At 38.4% G+C, this 20,324-nt stretch overlaps 2 protein-coding genes and 1 non-coding gene across 4 annotated transcripts in view; 1 reads left to right on the top strand and 2 right to left on the bottom strand.

The window, feature by feature from the left end:
* Positions 1-955, bottom strand: part of dnah7 (dynein, axonemal, heavy chain 7) — a 111,663-nt gene extending 110,708 nt beyond the window's left edge. The window contains exons 1-5 of the mRNA XM_052142623.1: positions 944-955; positions 760-831; positions 586-670; positions 280-427; positions 105-195 (exon numbers count right to left, since the gene is read on the bottom strand). Coding sequence (XP_051998583.1) covers positions 105-195; positions 280-427; positions 586-670; positions 760-831; positions 944-955 — 408 coding nt within the window. The remainder of the gene's footprint in view (positions 1-104; positions 196-279; positions 428-585; positions 671-759; positions 832-943) is intronic.
* A 6,490-nt stretch (positions 956-7,445) lies between these two features.
* trnal-caa (transfer RNA leucine (anticodon CAA)) lies at positions 7,446-7,554 on the top strand. The gene is made up of 2 exons: positions 7,446-7,483; positions 7,509-7,554. It is a non-coding gene; the product is annotated as a tRNA-Leu (tRNA).
* A 407-nt stretch (positions 7,555-7,961) lies between these two features.
* On the bottom strand, positions 7,962-19,248 carry rubcnl (rubicon like autophagy enhancer). Of its 2 annotated transcripts, none has more exons than XM_052141823.1 (12): positions 19,167-19,248; positions 17,876-18,676; positions 16,391-16,559; positions 14,789-14,831; positions 14,568-14,700; positions 14,128-14,261; positions 12,922-12,986; positions 12,591-12,829; positions 9,266-9,327; positions 8,868-9,021; positions 8,480-8,570; positions 7,962-8,249 (listed from the first exon to the last, which is right to left on the bottom strand). In XM_052141823.1, exons 1-12 carry the CDS (start codon positions 19,167-19,169, stop codon positions 8,149-8,151), a joined length of 1,995 nt encoding a protein of 664 aa, XP_051997783.1. In that variant the 5' UTR covers positions 19,170-19,248; the 3' UTR covers positions 7,962-8,148. The 2 variants fall into 2 exon arrangements, 1 of the variants encoding a protein (XP_051997783.1); XR_007971953.1 differs by having other exon boundaries at positions 8,112-8,249; positions 8,837-9,021.
* Between the last annotated feature and the right edge of the window lie 1,076 nt (positions 19,249-20,324).

The raw sequence follows: 20,324 nt of genomic DNA, 5'->3' as shown, positions 1-20,324 counted from the left end.
CCTCGGCACTGTTCGTAAAGCACTGCATGATACGCAAAGGTCAGACTGAGTTAAAAGTTAAAGGATGAAAGTGGAACACATACATCTTAAAGACCGTCCCTTACCAAAATGTCCTTCTCTGCAGCAGTAGGTGAACCAGAAATGGATGTGGAGCTGTCTTCTCTGAAGGGTGCATCAGTGCCCTTTTCACGCTGCCTAAATCATTTTGTTCTTTTAGTAATGGTCTGTGACAGGTACAATTTGTCATCAAGAAATCATCTGTATGCCAATCAAACCCACATAATAATGCTGAGAAGAGCACTGCGGAACTGCTCACGGTCCTTCTTGGGCTGGACACTTCCACTTCCAATCCCTCCATCTTTAGTCCTCACATGCCGAGGACTTTGATGATAAGTCTGCCGCCGTCGCACCCCTGCTCCTTGCACGTCTTCTAAAGGATATTTGTAAGCGTATTTTGACACATATCAACTGTATCTATATGAATTTTACATGGAATTACTTTTTACAAATGAAATAATTCAGGGCTGTTAAAGCTACAATAATAGCTTATGTTATCTCCAAGTCACAATGTATAGTACTCCTTACTGGAGAGCAAAGAGCCATGGGTGTCCTCTTGTGCTGGTCTCTCAAAGCTTGGGCTCGCTTCATGCCACCGAGGTTTCGACCGAATCTGAAAGTCATAACCCATAAGTGCTGTTGTTGTTGAGCAGACATAAATCTTGATTAATATGGATATGGTGCATCTGTACAAGACTTTACCTGTTGTAACTGTGGTAATAGACCCACTGTGTTATCTGGTCTCTTGGGAGGCTTCCTTCTGACAACTGAGCTCTGAAAGAGGTTCAGTCCCAGTTTTATTTAAGGAATTTGTTTAGCTATCAGTTGATAGTTTAAATTAGAGCAGAGACTGGATGAGAATAAAATCACTTCACTTTTCACTCACCGGTATCTCCATGTTCAGGAATTTAGGAGCACTTATGAGTCTTTACATTGAATAAACTGGTTGTTTTGACTTGTCAAGATAATTCAGCAAATAAGTCGCTTCAACTTTGCAGATGTCAACAAATCTGTGACGGGAGAGTTTTCAGATAATATTTCCGTTAAAAAACGTGAAAGCCGTTTTTAAAAAAACGTCAAACGTCGCATGCACATCTGCTGCAAATAGCTGAAACACGGTATTTTCTTTTAAAATAAAAAGTTATTGTTCAAATAAGTTTTAATAAAGCTGTTTTGCTTGTTTACCTGCGTTTGTTGCATGACTTGCTGCTTGCGATTGAAAAAGTGTCTTGGCGTTGCTAACCTGGTAACCAAGGAAACGAGAAGGGCGCTGCGAAATGGGCTCTGATTGGTCCACAGTTCACCGCAGTTCCCGCTCAGGCGCACAATAAAACTTAGTTTTATTTTTGCTTCTTTATTATATTTGCTGATTTACTGTTCCAAAGAGCAGAACATACATTATATTTCTGAAGAAAGTAATGTAAAACGTTAATATTTGGGCTAAGGATAATCATTCGTCACGAGACATCTTCAAACACAGCAGGTGCAAGCGAGACAAGATAAACAAATCGAAACAAAAATAAACAATAAAATACATTACGTTATATGTGGATACATTACTCACAGAAATGTAAGTCACATAAATGTAATTCCACTGTAATTAAATGTTTCAATCAGTGAAAAATACATACTAAAAAAAATTTGCCTGTTGATTTAAAGGGGTCATGACATACTCTTTTTTTTAAATATAATTTTATTATCTTCCCTGAGGTCCACTTATAATGTTAGTATAGGTTGTTTGTTTGTTTTTGCACCAAATGGTCATAATTTATTCATATATAATAGTTTTCCATGCACCCTGTCTCTGGCCATCTGTCTGAAACGCTCGGTTTTAAGCTGTCTGGACCTTTAGGCTTCAACGTAAACGGACGCTGTTGTGATTGGCTAACATTGTGCAGCCCTTCTAAAGGCCGTCTCACATGGAACACGGCAAGCATGAGTGTCTAGTTCATTTTCAATAAGAGGCATGCGGAGAGCGGAAAATTGCTGGCAGTTTTGCTAGCTGTGCGCAGGCGGCGTGCAAGCGCTGCACATACACCCAAAATCCTGCCGCTTTCACATGCATGGCTCTTAAATATTTGGCTGTGGCAGCCGTGGCAGCCGTGTCTGCCCTTACTCGCACGTTTTACGTTATTCAAGGACCCGAAAGCAGAAGCGGAACACAGATGATCGTTTCGCGCTCATGTCACTCGAACCCATACCCCCCAGTCACGAAGTTGGTGACTTTGTGAGTTCTTGTTGATTGTAACTATGGCAACAGCTGCCCCCTCAAATCATGACGCCAGCACTGCCTTGACTGCCCAAATGCTTCCTCTATGAGAGAAAGCGGCAGCCACGTGGCGATTCCCCCGCTTGTCGCACTCCCTGTGAAACTGACTAAATACAGACATTTACACAATCCGAAGAAAGCACGCCAATTGTATGTGCCTCACTGTCACCCAGATTTTTGCTTTTTTTTTTTTTTTTTAAGAAAAGAAAATTAATTTTTGTGGTCTTCAAATGCTGTCGATTGAGCTTAACTTGTACTGAAACCGGAACATTCCTTTAAGGAGGACGTTTTCAGTTCTGAAACTTACAGTATGTTTTTATAGTACAATAACCTCATATATGTCAAAAGATCGAGGAAAATTTTATTCCTGTCATGACCCCTTTATGACAGCAGCAGGGCACTGTCATAAAGAGAGTTTGTGAATGAGGAAATCATATTGCTAAATGAGTACCCAAATTAGTCCAGTTGTTAAAGCATGAGATTATCAGGTGCCAGTATTACGCCGGCCACACAAAAGACAGCTCATACTTTGAGAAAACAGAATGGAGTGCATTCAGTTCTTCTTATTGATGTGCTGGACTAGATTTAAACCTCAGAACAACCACAATCATGCTCCACAATACATGGATTGCACACCTGCAGTGTTCTGGAAGTCTGTGTTCTTCTTCACAGCAAGCCTTCATCACCGAAAGCCAGAAGAACTCACAAATACACAATTCCCATTGACCTGCGAAAGTCTCTCAATAAAAAAAGCAATGTGAAGGAGTCAAAAAAAAAAAAATAAGAAAAACAAAAAGGGAGGTGAGAGTGAGGAGAGAAAGAAAGCCAGAATTGACTAATATTAAATGTTTGACATGAAGGCAAATGGATGATGGGGTCAAAAGTAACGAGCGAAACAGAGTATCATTAACCCCTTACAGTGGATGTGTGCCATCAGTCAGAATCAACATTACAGTGCTGTGACATCAGACCCCTGCTGCTCTTTCATCAGTGCATGATGAGCATCTCTCCAGAGGAAACCCATTTATCTGAGGCCATCACACACTGCATGTGGCTCTGTGTATATGTTTGAGTTTTAGCAGATGCTTTGTGGTGGTCTACTTAATTTTTTGTAGATTTCAGTCAGTGTGTATAAAATGGCTATGGTTGTTTCTTGAATGAAATCGTCCTCCTTTCAAAACAAGTCTTTCCTCAAAATCCTGCATGACACTACTGTCCTCCTGGGCACCACTTTGATCTAGGTCCTGATGCTGACTGGTCAACACCCAGCCATGCTAACATACATGATATAGGAACAGCTATGGCACGTCTCACATTATAATTTCAATTCAAATATGGCTGATGACATAATTCACAGCTGATGTTTGTAAAACAAAAGATTCACATAGTCCCATTAATGTCACTCCAGTGGAATTAGACTTTCAGTACAAGGAGAAATTATAAAATCTGCAAATATCATAATTACATTATCCTATAAATGTGGTTTATGAGGACACCCCTAGTGTCCCTATAATTCAAACAGCTTAAAAAACATACTAAACAATTAAACCAATGCCAAAAGGTTTCTGTGAGGGTTAGGGGATTGAATATACAGTTTGTACAGTATAAAAAGCATTATGTCTATAGAGAGTCCTCGTAATGATAGCAGTACCAACATGTGTGTGTGTGTGTGTGTGTGTGTGTGTGTGTGTGTGTGTGTGTGTTGTGTATGACCCGAAAAACTTACTATGTGCTAACTAAAAAAAGTATGGTAACAATAATAAATAAATAAATAAATATATATATATATGACTATCACCCCTGGAGTCACAAGTTCAAATCCAGGGTGTGCTGAGTGACTCCAGCAGGTCTCCCAAGCAACCAAATAGGCCCGGTTGCTAGGGAGGGTAGTCACATGGGGTAACCTCCTCGGGGTCTCGATAAGTGATTCTCACTCTCAATGGGGCGTGTGGTGAGTTGTGCGTGGATTGCAGAAAGTAGCGTGAGCCTCCACGTGCTGTGAGTCTCCGCGGTGTCATGCACAACAAAACACATGATAAGATGCGCAGATTGACGGTCTCAGAAGCGGAAGCAACTGAGATTTGTCCTCCGCCACCCGGATTTAGGCGAGTAACCACGCCACGAGGACCTACTAAGTAGTGGGAATTGGGCATTCCAAATTGGGGAGAAAAGGGGATAAAATTATAAAAATAATAAATAATAAAAACACTTATTTCAAAATAAAAAAACACATTTGTTATAGGTTTAATGAGATGACAAGATGTAATCACAAACTAGGAGAAAAACTGTGAAAATAACAATTAATAAACAGTAAATATTAATTAATAAACAATCACAAATGTAAAAAATAGTTCTGCCACATGCTCAGTAAACTTTAATGTACACATTTGCACACTTTGTTTCCCTCTTTATGTAAATGTAAGTGTGAGAGTAAATACCGCAATTTACTTGTGAATTACTATTATAGCAACAGGAATGTCTTCAATGCTGTTATGTTGCTCATTAAAGGGAATTAACCTAGCTTATATGTTATGGTGAACACAATGAAGAACAAATATAAAATTGCATATAAACATCTTCATTAATAATCCAAAATATATGTTATTAAAGTGTTATATAGAAGAGTGGAAACTCAGAGACGATGCTTTCACAAAAGCAAAACAAAGGATGGTTGCAGAATAGAATGTGCCACTGAAGAAATGTGTTCAACAATTCATTAACTTCCCTGGTTTCATTATAAATTGTAATTTATTTGTATGTAATTAATGTTATTAATGCATATCCATAAATGTAATTCACAAATGTAGCACTTTACAATGCTTAAGAAGATTAAAATGTGCATAGATGTAATGTCAATATCTAAAAATAGCAAAGCAATTAAAACAACTGCAATATGTTCTTCATTTAACATTTTCATATATCTATTAATGCAAATACAACAATATATAGATATGTACCCTCTAAGTGTTTTTTTTAATCATTTCTATTGTATAATGAAGCATGTGATATGTTCCTCAGTAAGTTACTCTTGTACATGCTATTTGTTGATAATACAGCATTCAAAAGAGAGAAGAAGAAGAAGAAGAAGAATTCACTTCCTTGTTACCAACATGACTTCCTGTAGGGCGACATCGCCACTAGGGGGAGCTCATTCACTAAGGCAACAATGAAATTGGGACAATCACATACTAACAGGTTACATCATCAGCTCATCAAGATCTTTGACATAAACTGAGGATATTAAATCCAAAGCGACATCCCAAATGTGCAATGTTGGTGGTCCTCCAGAACTGGATTGAACACCTGGTCTATGCGACATTAAGCATGTTCAGTCCGCCAATATGTCATCAAATTAACATTTGTTCACTTTCAAATAAATTGGTGTCCGTAAATCAAATCCCAAAATAGCTCAAATTGTCCCCAAATAATTAGATTGTCTTCTCTCTTAATTTTAGAAGTTAAATTGGTGTCCATAAATGATGCACCCACTGAGAATCATGTTGAAAGAGCCCTGGTTATAGGAGATTCTGTAGTAAAGAATGTGGAAATAGAGACTCTATCCACTATTGTTAAATGCATTTCCGGTGCAAGAGCATCTGACAACAGATCAAATTTACAGGTGTGTGAACTTGCAAACACGATGTCAGACACTGTAATATGCTCTGGCCCCCTCCCTGCTCATTGTGGTAATGAGGTTTATAGTAGATTAGAGTCACTGAATGTCTGGATGTCTGAGTGGTGTCTGGAGAATAACATAGGATTCATAGACAATTGGACGAGTTTTTGGGCTAGACACGACCTGCTAAAGAGAGACTGACTCCATCCCTCCAGGGAAGGTGCCGCTCTCCTCTCTAGTAATTTGGCTCATAGTCTTAATAGTGATAGTATTTGACTAACTGGGGCCCAGGTCAGCAAGCTAACTGGCTAATCCGAATGTCTGCTAGTTGCCTTGAGACGTCACACAGGTCACATAAACTACAACCCATAAAGACTGTATCACCTAGATATCACATAATAGATATAAATAAAACAATCTCTGTCCTCTTTTGCCCTTGCTACAGTATTTAGATCACTTGGGCCATATACAGATTTCCTTAGTGAATTTGCTAATTTTCTATCAGATCTAGTAGCTACTGTAGATAGAGCTTTAATTGTTGGTGACTTCAACATTCACATAGATAATGGAAATGACACATTGGGATTAGCATTTATTGATATTCTCAAATCTCTTGGAGTCAGACAAAATGTGAAAGGACCAACTCATTGCCATAATCATACACTTCAATAATTCATAGTCTTAATTCTGTCATATGGATTTGATGAAGCGCTATACAAATAAACATGACTAGATTTGACAATGTGTTTTATCCCTAAAGATACAATTTCTGCAAAAATAAATAAATAAATAATCTGACAGTGATTGCATCTCACAGCTCTGTGCGAGTCCTGCCACTAGATAGAGCGATTGCACAACTGTACCATTTGCTTTTCACGCGGATGGTTTAATGATTGGTTTGTTACATATGCTTGTGAATAATGTTTGTTGAAAGTTGATTTTCAACCTAAACGTTGAAAATGTTGTTGCAAAGACGCATTGTTACGCCTTTAATACGTTTTACTTAACGTGAATTATTGTTTAATGCGGGACATAATCCCAAACTGTTCTGTAGCAAAGACAGAAAAGACGATTTTATTATAATCTTAGTATGTCAAGCATTACAATTTCTGTATCAACATATTATTTTTCTTTAACGCTCATAAACTGTCAATAAAACAGTCCAAAAGCAACCGGATGCTAAAGTTAGCGTTCGAGCAGCGCTTGTGAGATGCAAATCCGTTTCTAAACTTCATTGGAATTAATTAATATTATATTACCTTACCCGAAATGTGTGTTGTTTAAGAAAAGTAGTTGTTTTAATGTTATGTCTAGTCTAGGTGTGCTGTCGGAAAGTTGAAAATTCACTCAAATTTTCGAACAACCCACATGCAAGGAAATAAAATAGCAATCACATACACAACTTTGATTTATTTGATACACTCTGCTATTTAGAAGATTTGTGAAAGTTCTTTAAATATACAGTTGAGTATCATATAGCTATTAGTTTTCTAAATGACGTATGTCAGGATGGCCGAGCGGTCTAAGGCGCCAGACTCAAGGATGAATCCTTCCTAATCACGGGGTTTCTGGTCTCCGAATGGAGGCGTGGGTTCGAATCCCACTTCTGACAATAGATTTTTATTTTATTTATTTTTATTACTAAAATAGTTGGATTTTTTTAAGTCACAATTTTCAATGACAAAGAAAGTAGTTGCTAAAATTATATTAAATATTATAACTAAATCCAATTAAAATGTTGCTGATAACATTTGTTATCTTGAAGAATAAAGTGAGCAACCAGATCATGTGTGACCAGCAAAATAGTATTGGCATGATTGTTTACATACAATTTTGCCAAGGCATTAATACACAAAATAGATAATGTTATATAGTACTAATACATTATATAGTACTAATAAAACAGTAACAAACAGCAATAACAATACAATTATGATAAGTCAATGTGTCATTTATTGTTAAAATGAAAGAAAAATAGATATGTTATGACTTTTATTGTTATTATGAATATATCTCTTATTATTGCTGGGTAATGCTTATTTAGTGGAAAATGATGTACAACAATCATTACAAATATGAAAATGTCTTTAATCTGTGCTATACAAAATATAATACATTTACATATAAAATGTCAGTGCAACTATTCTAGGGCTATGAACACCTGAAAGGGTCCACTTTTAAAATTATGCAATTTTATTTTTATTAATTAATTTATGGCTTCCTGGATCTTCTTTCGTTTTTGTAGTCGGGCACATTTGGGACATGCTTCATCATGGAAACATGAGATGTGGAAACAGGCTCTGCAATCTACAAAACCACAAGGTACAAGGCAAGTGTTATTTAATGAAATAATGGAATGAATGGCCATAGATCAACTTATAGATCTCTTTTGAGTCCTCAAATCACACGACTGCTGAATGATTAAAGGTGGACAAAAAAATGTTTTAAAATCACTCAAGACAAAAGCAACATTTTAAACTTTGAGTGTACTTATTAACAGAATATTTGGAAATGCTTGCGGTGTGTTGATGTCTGACCTTGGCAGCGAATGCAGGTGTCTCTCTGAAAAGGGAAAAGCACTTCCTTCCTGTGACAGAACTCACAGATAAAACCTTTTGACTGACACAGCTGAGGAACATAAGAGAGCGGACTGTAACAAACATTCTCGGTCATAAAATGTGACTGTGTACGGTATCTACTGGAATACACACACACACACACACACACACACACACACACACACACACGAGCCCAAAGGTGTCACACAACACATCACCGATTCTACAACAGTCAGTGTGCACTTGTTAATCTATAAGTGCCATCTTAAAAGGGAACATATGATCATGCATCCCTATAATGCACCATATAAACTAATTGCCAATAAAGCTGTTTACATGTCTTAATAGTGAGCTTCAATTGGACAACCTCACAAATGTCTATGTGAGCAGTTGCAGACTGCAGTATGGCTTTCGCTGTGGTACAGAGCTGACCCTTTTTCACCCCGATGAAGTCATCCATGGAGAAGAGGTGGAGTTCCTGCATCAGGTGACAAGGAAGTTGTTCAAACTCAGCATGGACTCTGATTACAGAGAAAAGGGAGACAGAAAATTTGAAACCTACCCACCCCATACCTACAGTATAATGCTCTCTTCAGCAAACATCACATTGAATAGATGGTTTATTGTAGTTTTAAGGCAATGACAGGTTGTTTGTGTGAAGTTAGAATGATTTCTAAGAGTGAGCATTATGGATTCGTTATATTGAAAATGACCAGAACACGTGGCTGAAACAATAAGGCTGGGCAAAGTAGAGAAACAAATCACCCAGCTGATAGTCTGCATGTGCTCAGAAGCTTTTTGATGGATATGAGTTGCTCCTGAACGTCCTAAAGGAATAAAACATGCAATGAATATCATGTGAGTAAAACTACTGGCTACATCATTGGCTGATATTTCCAGAGTAAAAGACAATCTATCAAGAGTTCATGCAAAGGCCAAAAAGCATCCTAGCGCTTTATACTTCAGTACAATGTGTTACAGTTATAAAACTTAGAATCGTATTTATATGTCATTATTTATTTAATGCATTTAATGGCTGATTTTACATTTTCCCCTAGTGGCATATTCCGGGTTCAATACAAGTTAAGTTCATTTGTGGCATAATACTGACTACCACAAAAATTCATTTGGACTTGACCCTCCTTTTCTTAAAACTAAGCAACAATCAGGGTTCCAATGAGGCACTTACAATGGAAGTGAATGGGGGCCAGTCTGAAAACACTGAAATACTCACTGTTTCAAAAGTATAGCCACAAGATATAAACACTATGCATGTTTACAGGGTTGGTGGTTCGATTCCCAGCACACACGATGCCACTTGTCCTTGGGCAAGACACTGAACCCCAAGTTGCTCCCAATGGCAGGCTAGCACCTTGCATGGCATCTCTGCCGCCAATGGTGTGTGAATGGGTGAATGAGTCACAGTGTAAAGCGCTTTGAATACCGCCAAGTTTAAAAGGCGCTATATAAGTGCAGACCATTTACATGATTTTAGTCTGATAAAATCACTTAAAGGTATAGCCAGTTTGCAACTTCATTGCCATGACGATGTAATGCCAACAAACCCGAAGACAAATGTAAAAATGATGATTAAAACAAAATTACAGCTCAAATAACACAGTTTCAACAGAAGAATTAATGTAAGTGCTTTTATACAACTATAAAATTCACATTTCTGCCTTTAAACCCTCCAGAAATGGGCCCCATTCACTTCCATTGTAAGTGCCTCACTGTAACCTTTTGCTTTTTTAAAAGAAAAGGAGGGATGAGTTATCAACATTATGCCACAAATGCTGTTGATTGAGCTTAACTTAAACTGAACCCCAAAAATTCCTTTAATATAGGGTTCGACCGATCTGTTGTGGTCGCTACTTAACAACGGCCTTGAATGTGGCTTAGCCAATCATTTTATAACAATCAGTTAACAGTTAGCCAGTTTACATGCACACTAATATGCTGATAGCTCCCAAAAATCAGCCTATTAAACAAATCAGATAAAGCAAGAAAACTCAATTTACGTGAGTTTTGAAAGCAATTCCCTGCTTTTGACGTCAAACCGTGAAGAGACATATTCACAACACATTCGTTTACTGGATAAGTCATTAAGAACGCTGGTAAAGATGTTTACATGCAAAGTGAAATGACTGGGGTAAAGTTGTTTTTATATTGGACATTCGTTAGACATTCAGCATGCAAAGTTAGGGAGTTATTCTGCTTTTATGCCTACTTGAGGAAGACACATTTGAATTTGAGCAACTCACTGTCAGATAATGAGATGGAATAAATGTGCAGGATATCGCAGATTAACTTGCGGTGAAATTATTTTCATGCATTTACCCATACAATGTATACATTTGTAAGGTGAGAACATGTGCTTCTGGTATGTGTGTGTTTCTGTGATGATATTGGCATGTTTAAACCATTCAGACTTACTTATATCACTAATTTGAAACAAATAATTAATTTGTGTCTGATAATATGTCCCTACCAACTTTCAAACTGATCCCACTCCCGCTTAAAACAAATACATTTGTCAAATAACATCATTATTACTGTTGCTATTATACACTCACCTAAAGGATTATTAGGAACACATACTAATACTGTGTTTGACCCCCTTTGCCTTCAGAACTGCCTTAATTCTACGTGGCATTGATTCAACAAGGTGCTGAAAGCATTCTTTAGAAATGTTGGCCCATATTGATAGGATAGCATCTTGCAGTTGATGGAGATTTGTGGGATGCACATCCAGGGCACGAAGCTCCCGTTCCACCACATCCCAAAGATGCTCTATTGGGTTGAGATCTGGTGACTGTGGGGGCCATTTTAGTACAGTGAACTCATTGTCATGTTCAAGAAACCAATTTGAAATGATTCGAGCTTTGTGACATGGTGCATTATCCTGCTGGAAGTAGCCATCAGAGGATGGGTACATGGTGGCCATAAAGGGATGGACATGGTCAGAAACAATGCTTAGGTAGGCCGTGGCATTTAAACGATGCCCAATTGGCACTAAGGGGCCTAAAGTGTGCCAAGAAAACATCCCCCACACCATTACACCACCACCACCAGCCTGCACAGTGGTAACAAGGCATGATGGATCCATGTTCTCATTCTGTTTACGCCAAATTCTGACTCTACCATCTGAATGTCTCAACAGAAATCGAGACTCATCAGACCAGGCAACATTTTTCCAGTCTTCCACTGTCCAATTTTGGTGAGCTCTTGCAAATTGTAGCCTCTTTTTCCTATTTGTAGTGGAGATGAGTGGTACCCGGTGGGTTCTTCTGCTGTTGTAGCCCATCCGCCTCAAGGTTGTGCGTGTTGTGGCTTCACAAATGCTTTGCTGCATACCTCGGTTGTAACGAGTGGTTATTTCAGTCAAAGTTGCTCTTCTATCAGCTTGAATCAGTCGGCCCATTCTCCTCTGACCTCTAGCATCAACAAGGCATTTTCAGCCCACAGGACTGCCGCATACTGGATGTTTTTCCTTTTCACACCATTCTTTGTAAACCCTAGAAATGGTTGTGCGTGAAAATCCCAGTAACTGAGCAGATTGTGAAATACTCAGACCGGCCCGTCTGGCACCAACAACCATGCCACGCTCAAAATTGCTTAAATCACCTTTCTTTCCCATTCTGACATTCAGTTTGGAGTTCAGGAGATTGTCTTGACCAGGACCACACCCCTAAATGCATTGAAGCAACTGCCATGTGACTGGTTGATTAGATAATTGTATTAATGAGAAATTGAACAGGTGTTCCTAATAATCCTTTAGGTGAGTGTAATTTACAGTGTTATCTGATTGAGACACAGCATGAACTGCCACTATTTTGCAATTGCATATCCAATTAATCCAATTTATGTTAAAGGAAGGATCGAATGTCTAACAAATCTCCAATATAAAAACAACTTTAACGCAATAGTGAAGTGGGGTAATGGGCAAAAATCTGTGTCGATCAGTTTTTTTTTCTTACACCATTTATGACCGATAATGAAAGCTGTTTAATGCGTTTACATGACCACAAACATTGTTGGCTTATTGAGCATGATTGGTGTAGATTGTGCCAGAGCAGAGTGAAACACTCACCCTGAAACGCTGTAGCTCTTTGGCCTGGCTGTACAGCTTCTTTGCCACACTTGTGAATTTGAAGAGAGGCTGCTGCCATATGGAGTCCAGTAACTGCCTGGAGAAATGGCAAACTGGATACCGCGCAAAATCCCAGTTACTCAGAACCCGACCGGGAATCACTGATTCACCACCACCATGGCAAACATCACAAAAGTATCTACCCAGGTAGTCACAATATCTCAATTTCTTTATATACCCTTGGGAGAGAGGAGCAGTTGAACATAAAGTCGGAGGAGTGGAAGTAGAGAGATACTCATATGCTCAGATTGGCAGCTGCTTCATTACTCACTGGGTTCTACTTCAGTGCCACATCCTGCACACAGGAAGTGCTGGGAAGCGATGACATCACTGCGTCTAGTGAACAGATAAACAGAAACACTTATTTTAAATAATTCTGATCATCTGTCATCATCAGGCATAATGTTAGTCACCGTTTACTTTTATTGTATGGAAATCAGATGCAGAGAATGAGAATGGTGATTCAGGCTAAAATTCTGCCTTATATCTCCTTTTTAGAAACATATTATACAATTTTGGGGTGAATTATCCCCATTAAGTTTGGATGCTACTATATTATGAAATAAGTTTACGCTTAAAACATTAAAGTCCCCGGATGCATAAGTCAGACATGTGATAACGTAGAATCTGAACTTGTCATAAATGATCATCACTTTTGCAACTTTGTTTTGCAATTAATCGAAAACTAGACTGAATGTCTTTGGACCAGCACGTCTGTGAGGGCTAAACTCAGTTAGAAAACTCCTACATTTCAGATCTGCATATTGTGCTAGAAAGTGAACATTTCTTAATACTGGCTGCCATCTAGTGAACTAAAATAAGACTTTTTAAAGGGAGATAGAGTGAACAGAACTAATATTACATGCTTGCAAAGTTAGTACAGCAACAAATATATATATTTGTTTCTTCTTTAAATTTGTGTTCATCATACGATTGTAAACACACAATTTTTTGATGAATAATTGGAGCCACTTACTAGTGAAATGAACTTGTGCTTACTGTACACACACACACACACACACACACACACACACACACACACACACACACACACACACACAGACACAGACAAACACACAGACAGACAGACACACAGACACACACACTCACACACACAGACACACAGACACACACAAACAGACACACACACACACACAGACACAAACACACACACACACAAACACACAGACACACACGCACAAACACATACACACACACACACACACACACTGAGAGCTTGGCAGTACAACACTGTAGATGTTGTTGAACTTTGTATGACAGATTGCTTGCTATGTTCCTCATTTGTATGTCGCTTTTTTGCAATTAGTCTACTGTATGTGTGAATTGTGAACTTTTACATTTGAGTGTGAAACATTGCAGGTGGCAGCCCAAAATAAACCCAAAGAGTTTCAATCAGTCACCGAGGCGTTTCAGTGAGAGCCAATCTGTACTGTGTGGATGTGGTGGCCTTTCTCACCTGTGTATTGGTTGAACACTGAAGATTATTTGAAATCTGGGTGGAGCCCAGATTAATGTTCCTCTCATCCTGCTCTTCTGCCTGATCTCTTCAGTTAGACTGATCCGGTTCCCTGCCATCATGGGAAAAGAGACCTGCGGAAGAGACAGTTGGAGCTGATAAATAAGGACTCATGCCGTAAGGAATAATGTACAATCAGCCGGTCAGTATCACAAAATAAACCCAGACAGGGTGATCTTTACTGGCATCATTCGGAGGGAGTCTATAAGCCAATTCAATAAATAAATGAAAGAAAGAGAGAAAAGAAAAGAAAAGAAAGAGAGAGAGAGTCTGGACGAGATCATGACCCTGTCCACCCTGACATGTACTGTGTGAATTTCTGTGGCTGCACATGTGTGCTCAATGCATGCGTGCGTGTGTTTATGCGTAACCACTCTCACTTCCTGTAGAGCTGAGTTGAGGTTGTCAGGGTTATGCAGTTGCTCAGAGGGGAACCACTGCTTCCTGATCTCTGACACTAAATGATGGGCTAAATGTTCTGCGGAGCATGGCATTCTGGAGCTCTGGAGAGGACTACAACATGCAAACAAATCTTAACTGGAAACAATGCAACAAAAATGTAACACAGACTTTGTACAGACAGAATTTAGGTTGTGCATACCTCTCAAAAGAAGCCAAAGAATATCTGTTTGTTGAGCTGAAGTCTGTCAGACATAAGGAATATAAAAAACCATGAGAAAGAAATACAATTCCTGTTTAAAAAAACACAATATCTTTGAAAATGTATTGCACATATGTGGACAATGTCTTGGTCAGTAGCAGATAACAATTTGCAATTAACTAAATATAAACACAACTTTATTATAATTGTAATAAATAGAATATTCAGGATTTGAATATCCCTTTAATAATAATTGTATTAATAGACATTTAAATAACAACCTCCAAACTTTTCTTTTATGATGATGTTTTTGTTTTTTAGAAACAATTTAAATTAAATTAAAATTTAAAATTAAAAATTTACTTTACTATTTCTTGGTCTTTCTATGTATAATTAACAGCTTTTAATTGTATTATCAGGTCTTGTAAACATTTCATAAATTAGCAGGTTCCTCATGACATTAAATCGTTTTAACTGATACCTCCATAAATTGGTGTATGACTGGTATTTTCCAAACTGCATTTTTGCGCCCTTGGTGTGCACTTCGGTAAGGGGACGATCCAAACAAAAGTAAGAAAGTTATTTTTTCCACATAGGGCCCTTTTAGTCTTTTAGTGAAGGGTACATTCAAACTGTAATGCCATGTTCTCTTTAGAGAGCCCACATCAAGAGCTTTGTCCTTTGTAGTTAGTAGGGCATAGGGATGATCACTTTCGCCCATTTGAGTATCATAAATTGCGCTACTTTACCTCAGACTACAAAAAAACAACAACAATAACAAAAACCCCGCGAATTTTCCAGCTTGTATAACTAATGCGCATTCGCGAATTGATTGACAGGTAATGCCTGCATCTATAAGGTGATTGGCTCTTTTACCTGTAAGGCGGGACTTCCTTGCTACATCCGTTGACCGTTGGGTGCTCAGAGCTGCGGTTGGGCGTTCCAATTTCTCCTATTTATTTTAATAGAAGTGGCCCGTCTCTGCTAAATAATCTCTGGTATGAGTTTGCGTGTGCAAAATATTCATTTTTATTTTTTTATTTTTCAAGTAAAAAGGACTATTTTTGGTTTAAGTAGGTCTATTTAAGGAATACATTCATATACCACTCAAATATGTCCCTTTCAACCATACAGTCAAGTGTGATTTATAATTTTTTTATCATATTTCTAAAGCTTAACATTATGGTTGGATCTCTACTTGCTTGGTTATATTTTTGACCCTACTGTTTCATGGCTGTTCAGCAATATTCTTCTGTTTATGTGAGGCACAGAAGTTTGTGAACTGTTGCTGCCACTACAGCATTGGCAGGACCTATCCAGCCATGCAAACAGATGTTAAGGGGGTGGGGCAGTAATCATGTGGGGACATTGCTCTTTTGCCCCCCACAATTATTACACTTTTTTTTTTTGCACCCAAACAAAGGTCTATCGTACAGTTGAGAAGTCAGTTAAAGAGAGATTGATTTCAGCTAAATACTCTCTGAAGCAAATCCTTATTAATGATTAAGAAGCTGCTATCTAATCACTGGCAAGACAACATCACATGTGGATAAAACTGAGCTTTGTGAATTCTGCCAATGTTTCAACCCAGTTTGATCTTACCCTCAAACCCGCTGTCAAAGGAGGAGATTGAGTCGGTTTTCGTGGTGTTGTGTGTGTTATGTCTTTCTTTATGTGGATTTGTGAGGTTTAACTGTTGCAGACACACAACCCATTTCACAGACTCGAGCACTTCCAGCATCATATCCACAACTACAAAATGAGCATTCTCCTACACACAAACACAGACAAATACAAAAAACACACACTTTACTTTGTCGCCATGGTAATGTGGGAGCTCTTAAAAAACACCATCATCATCTTTATCATCATCCATGCTCTGTTATTTCTGTTTAAGCTGCACACACACACACACACACACACACACACACACACACACACACACACACACACACACACACACACACACACACACACACACACACACACACACACACACCTATGAAGGCCGGAATGGTACACAAGGTGGTGGGTAGCCAGCACCACACCCGACCACCTTTGTCTCCCCAGTGGCGATGTTTACACACCACACCAGGTACTCATTTTAGGCTGAGTCGACCTAGGGGAGGCCCGGGACCAGTTCAGATAATCATCACTGGTGTTGGCCATGAGCAGGAATCGAACTCGGGTCACCAGTTCATAGCGCAGTGCGCTAACCACTACCTCACGCACGCACGCACGCACGCACGCACGCACGCACGCACGCACGCACACACACACACACACACACACACACACACACACACACACACACACACACACACACACACACACACACACACACACACACACACACACACACACATATGTTGTGTTTCCATGTTTTATGGGGACTTTCCATAGACATAATGGTTTTTATACTGTACAAACTTTATATTCTATCCCCTAAACCTAACCCTACCCCTAAACCTAACCCTACCCCTAAACCTAACCCTCACAGAAAACTTTCTGCAATTTTACATTTTCAAAAAACATAATTTAGTATGATTTATAAGCTGTTTTCCTCATGGGGACCGACAAAATGTCTCCACAAGGTCAAAAATTTCGGGTTTTACTATCCTTATGGGGACATTTGGTCCCCATAAAGTGATAAATACACGCTCACATACACACACACACACACACACACACACACACACACACACACACACACACACACACACACACACACACACACTCCTTTGATTGTATAGTTTTAAAACTGAGCCAAAGATACAGTATTCACCCGTTCACTCACAGAAACCTTTTTGTTTGTGATCTGAGATGACATGAGGGTCAGTATTTTCATTTTTGTGTGAACTATCCCTTTAAACTATTTTCCTTGTGGCTCCACAATGTAGCATTTTTCACATTTTGCTATCCATGTAGGGACATTTGGACAAAACCAGACCCCCATACACATATGTGTTCTATCATGGTGGGAATTTTACATTGACTTTTATTTTGAACAAATTATATTTTCTATTACCTAAACATAACCCCTCCCCCCCCACCACCCAAAAAACAACAACAACAACACACACCCACCTGGTCTAATTCAAAACTGCTCCTGTAGAGGTCTTTTGTGCAGTATACATCAACAAATGACCCACTTTTCTCAGCTTGGCCTGAACTCCTCTGACCAGATACTGATGGGATGTCAGAACAGGCTCTTCTTTTAGGCCCTGACTCGGGGCTCTTATTTTTGGGGACTCTCAATCTTCTAGAAACAGACTCAGAGCTGAGCTCACCAGAGGAGTAACTGGGAAGTGACTGAGGCTCTTGAGAGGCTGGTGAAATTCCACTTGTTCCACAATTATCTGTGAGCAACTCTGACTGTCCTATAGACCCCTTGGGTGAACTGCAGTTCCCAAGGCAACAAGGGGGAGAGGACTCGTCTTTGTTTATATCTGGCTTAGATACTAAAGCTTTGTTGGGTACTACTGAAGGTTTTTCCCATTCGTCTAAGCCAATTAGATGTTCCGATGTATGTGGATGTGAATTGTTGGAGTTAACTGTTGAAGATGAAGAGGTGGATAGTGCCGATCTATCACAAACTGGAGGTGTCAAAGACGGGCCAGCGGGAGATGACTGGTGTTCTGTCTGTAGCTCTGTGTGAAGTCTCTTGCAGGATATGACAGGACTGCTCCGGGGCAGGTGGTACTGTTCCTCAGGGTCAAGCAAGCTGGAATCCAAGTCACTGAGTAGGGGAATTAATTCGCACCCCTTCAGTCCCCTTTCATCAATGTCATCATCACTGCTGTCGGAGTGATTCGCATTTAAATCTGAATTAACTAACCAGCTTACAAAGTGCAGATCTCTGACGATGTTGCCAGTTTCGTCGTCTGACTGGAGGAGGGAAGAGAGAACGGGACAGCAAAATGATCAGGGATGCAAGGGAAAACATTTTTGGTGGGCTCAACTTAAGCTCAACTAGCAGGTGTAGATTATTCAAAACCAGAACACTTGGATATGCATCACTGCCATTTAATTCCCTTGATTGGTGATACTGCATAATAGCAAATAAGACATTTATTGACTTGTCAAGGAAATTATAAACTACTCATAGATATTTATTTGGCATGTATACACTCTGAATGATCCAAACAATCATTTCTTAATTCATATATATATACACTTGATTCAAAATACAATAAAACTGAAATTGCAATCACAATTGCAACAATTTAAAAGCTGTGGCTACTTTGGATTAGCATTACCCATGATTCTTACCGCTTGAACAGCTCAGAATAGTTTAAAGACATGGGCTTGAATATTTGAAAGCCATCTAGCAGGATAAATACCATTTACCCCCATTCTCTCACCAAAAACAACTTACCATATCTCATTCGAATGTTCAGAAACTACTAGAGAAGACGTTGCTTTCATTTGTGATATGATCTGCTTCATCTCGAATCTTTCACTTCCTCAGTTTGTAAATGAGGCAGTGCTCGATTGCTTTAGAGAAGCAGAACAGCGTTGCACTTGCTTGACTAGATGACTAATCTGACACTTTGTCTGATGGTGAAAATGGCCTGTATACATACAAAATATGACTAATATAAGAGCAATAATCCAATATAAAATGACGGCCTGATTATTGTTATGCATGTAAAATGAGTAACACTTTAGGTTCCATTTGTTAACATTATGCATTAGAGATCACGAACAAACAATTAACAATATACAGTCTTTACATCATTTATTAATCAATGTTAGTTAATAAAAATGCAATTGTTCATTGTTAGTTCATGTAAGTTCATAGTGCATTAACTAATGTTAACAAATACAACTTTTGATGTATGTATTAGTATATGATTAAATTAACATTAATTTACATTCTAATAAGTATTGTTCATTGTTAGCTCAATTAACCAATGTTGTTAACTAATGTTAAGAAATGGAACCTAATAGTAACGTGTTTCCGTAATATGTTTTAGGCAAAATATTTGCTTAATTTGAAAGCTTCTTTAGGTGTCCATGTACCCTATTATGGGAAAGTAATTAATACAGCCAGCAGTTACTGTTATTACTGTGTATTACCCATATAGACGATTCATAAATTGTCATTAATTGTAAGCCTACAAACTAATTTTAATAACATAACTATGTTTGTGAACAATGTGCCGCTAGATTATAATCACTTAGATGTTCATAGCAAAAAGATACAAAAAGTTAAAACAAAGCTATAATTTGTTTTATGCCAAATTTTAATATATAAAAAAAGAAAAGTAATAATAATAAACTTAGCCCTATTTGGGAAATTATAGTTTGTTGAGAATGGTGCATTTATTGTGTACTTAATACAATTTAATTGCTTATAAAATAAGATTTAGGAAAGAATGGGGTTTTACACATTTTTATGGTTGTCCATCTAGTAAACTTTAATAAGTGCGTCGTCATTAAACTCAGCGACACAAATGGCTGTTTTCGCTCCTGTACAGCAGATGGCGCTGTAGTACAGGTCAATATTATATATTGGCACGCTGTCAGTTCA

The sequence above is a fragment of the Xyrauchen texanus genome, chromosome 14, assembly GCF_025860055.1.
Source record: "Xyrauchen texanus isolate HMW12.3.18 chromosome 14, RBS_HiC_50CHRs, whole genome shotgun sequence".
In the NCBI taxonomy this organism is placed as follows: domain Eukaryota; kingdom Metazoa; phylum Chordata; class Actinopteri; order Cypriniformes; family Catostomidae; genus Xyrauchen; species Xyrauchen texanus.
This window is presented reverse-complemented; position numbering and strand designations above follow the sequence as displayed.

Bases quoted from the DNA above. Each gene is read 5' to 3' on its own strand.
- rubcnl (XM_052141823.1), bottom strand. The intron at 9,328-12,590 runs GTGAGTGTTTCA...TTATTCCTTTAG, and splicing joins AAGAGCTACAGCGTTTCAGG to GACGTTCAGGAGCAACTCAT. The intron at 9,022-9,265 runs GTGATTTGTTTC...CTCTGTAATCAG, and splicing joins ACATGCAGACTATCAGCTGG to AGTCCATGCTGAGTTTGAAC.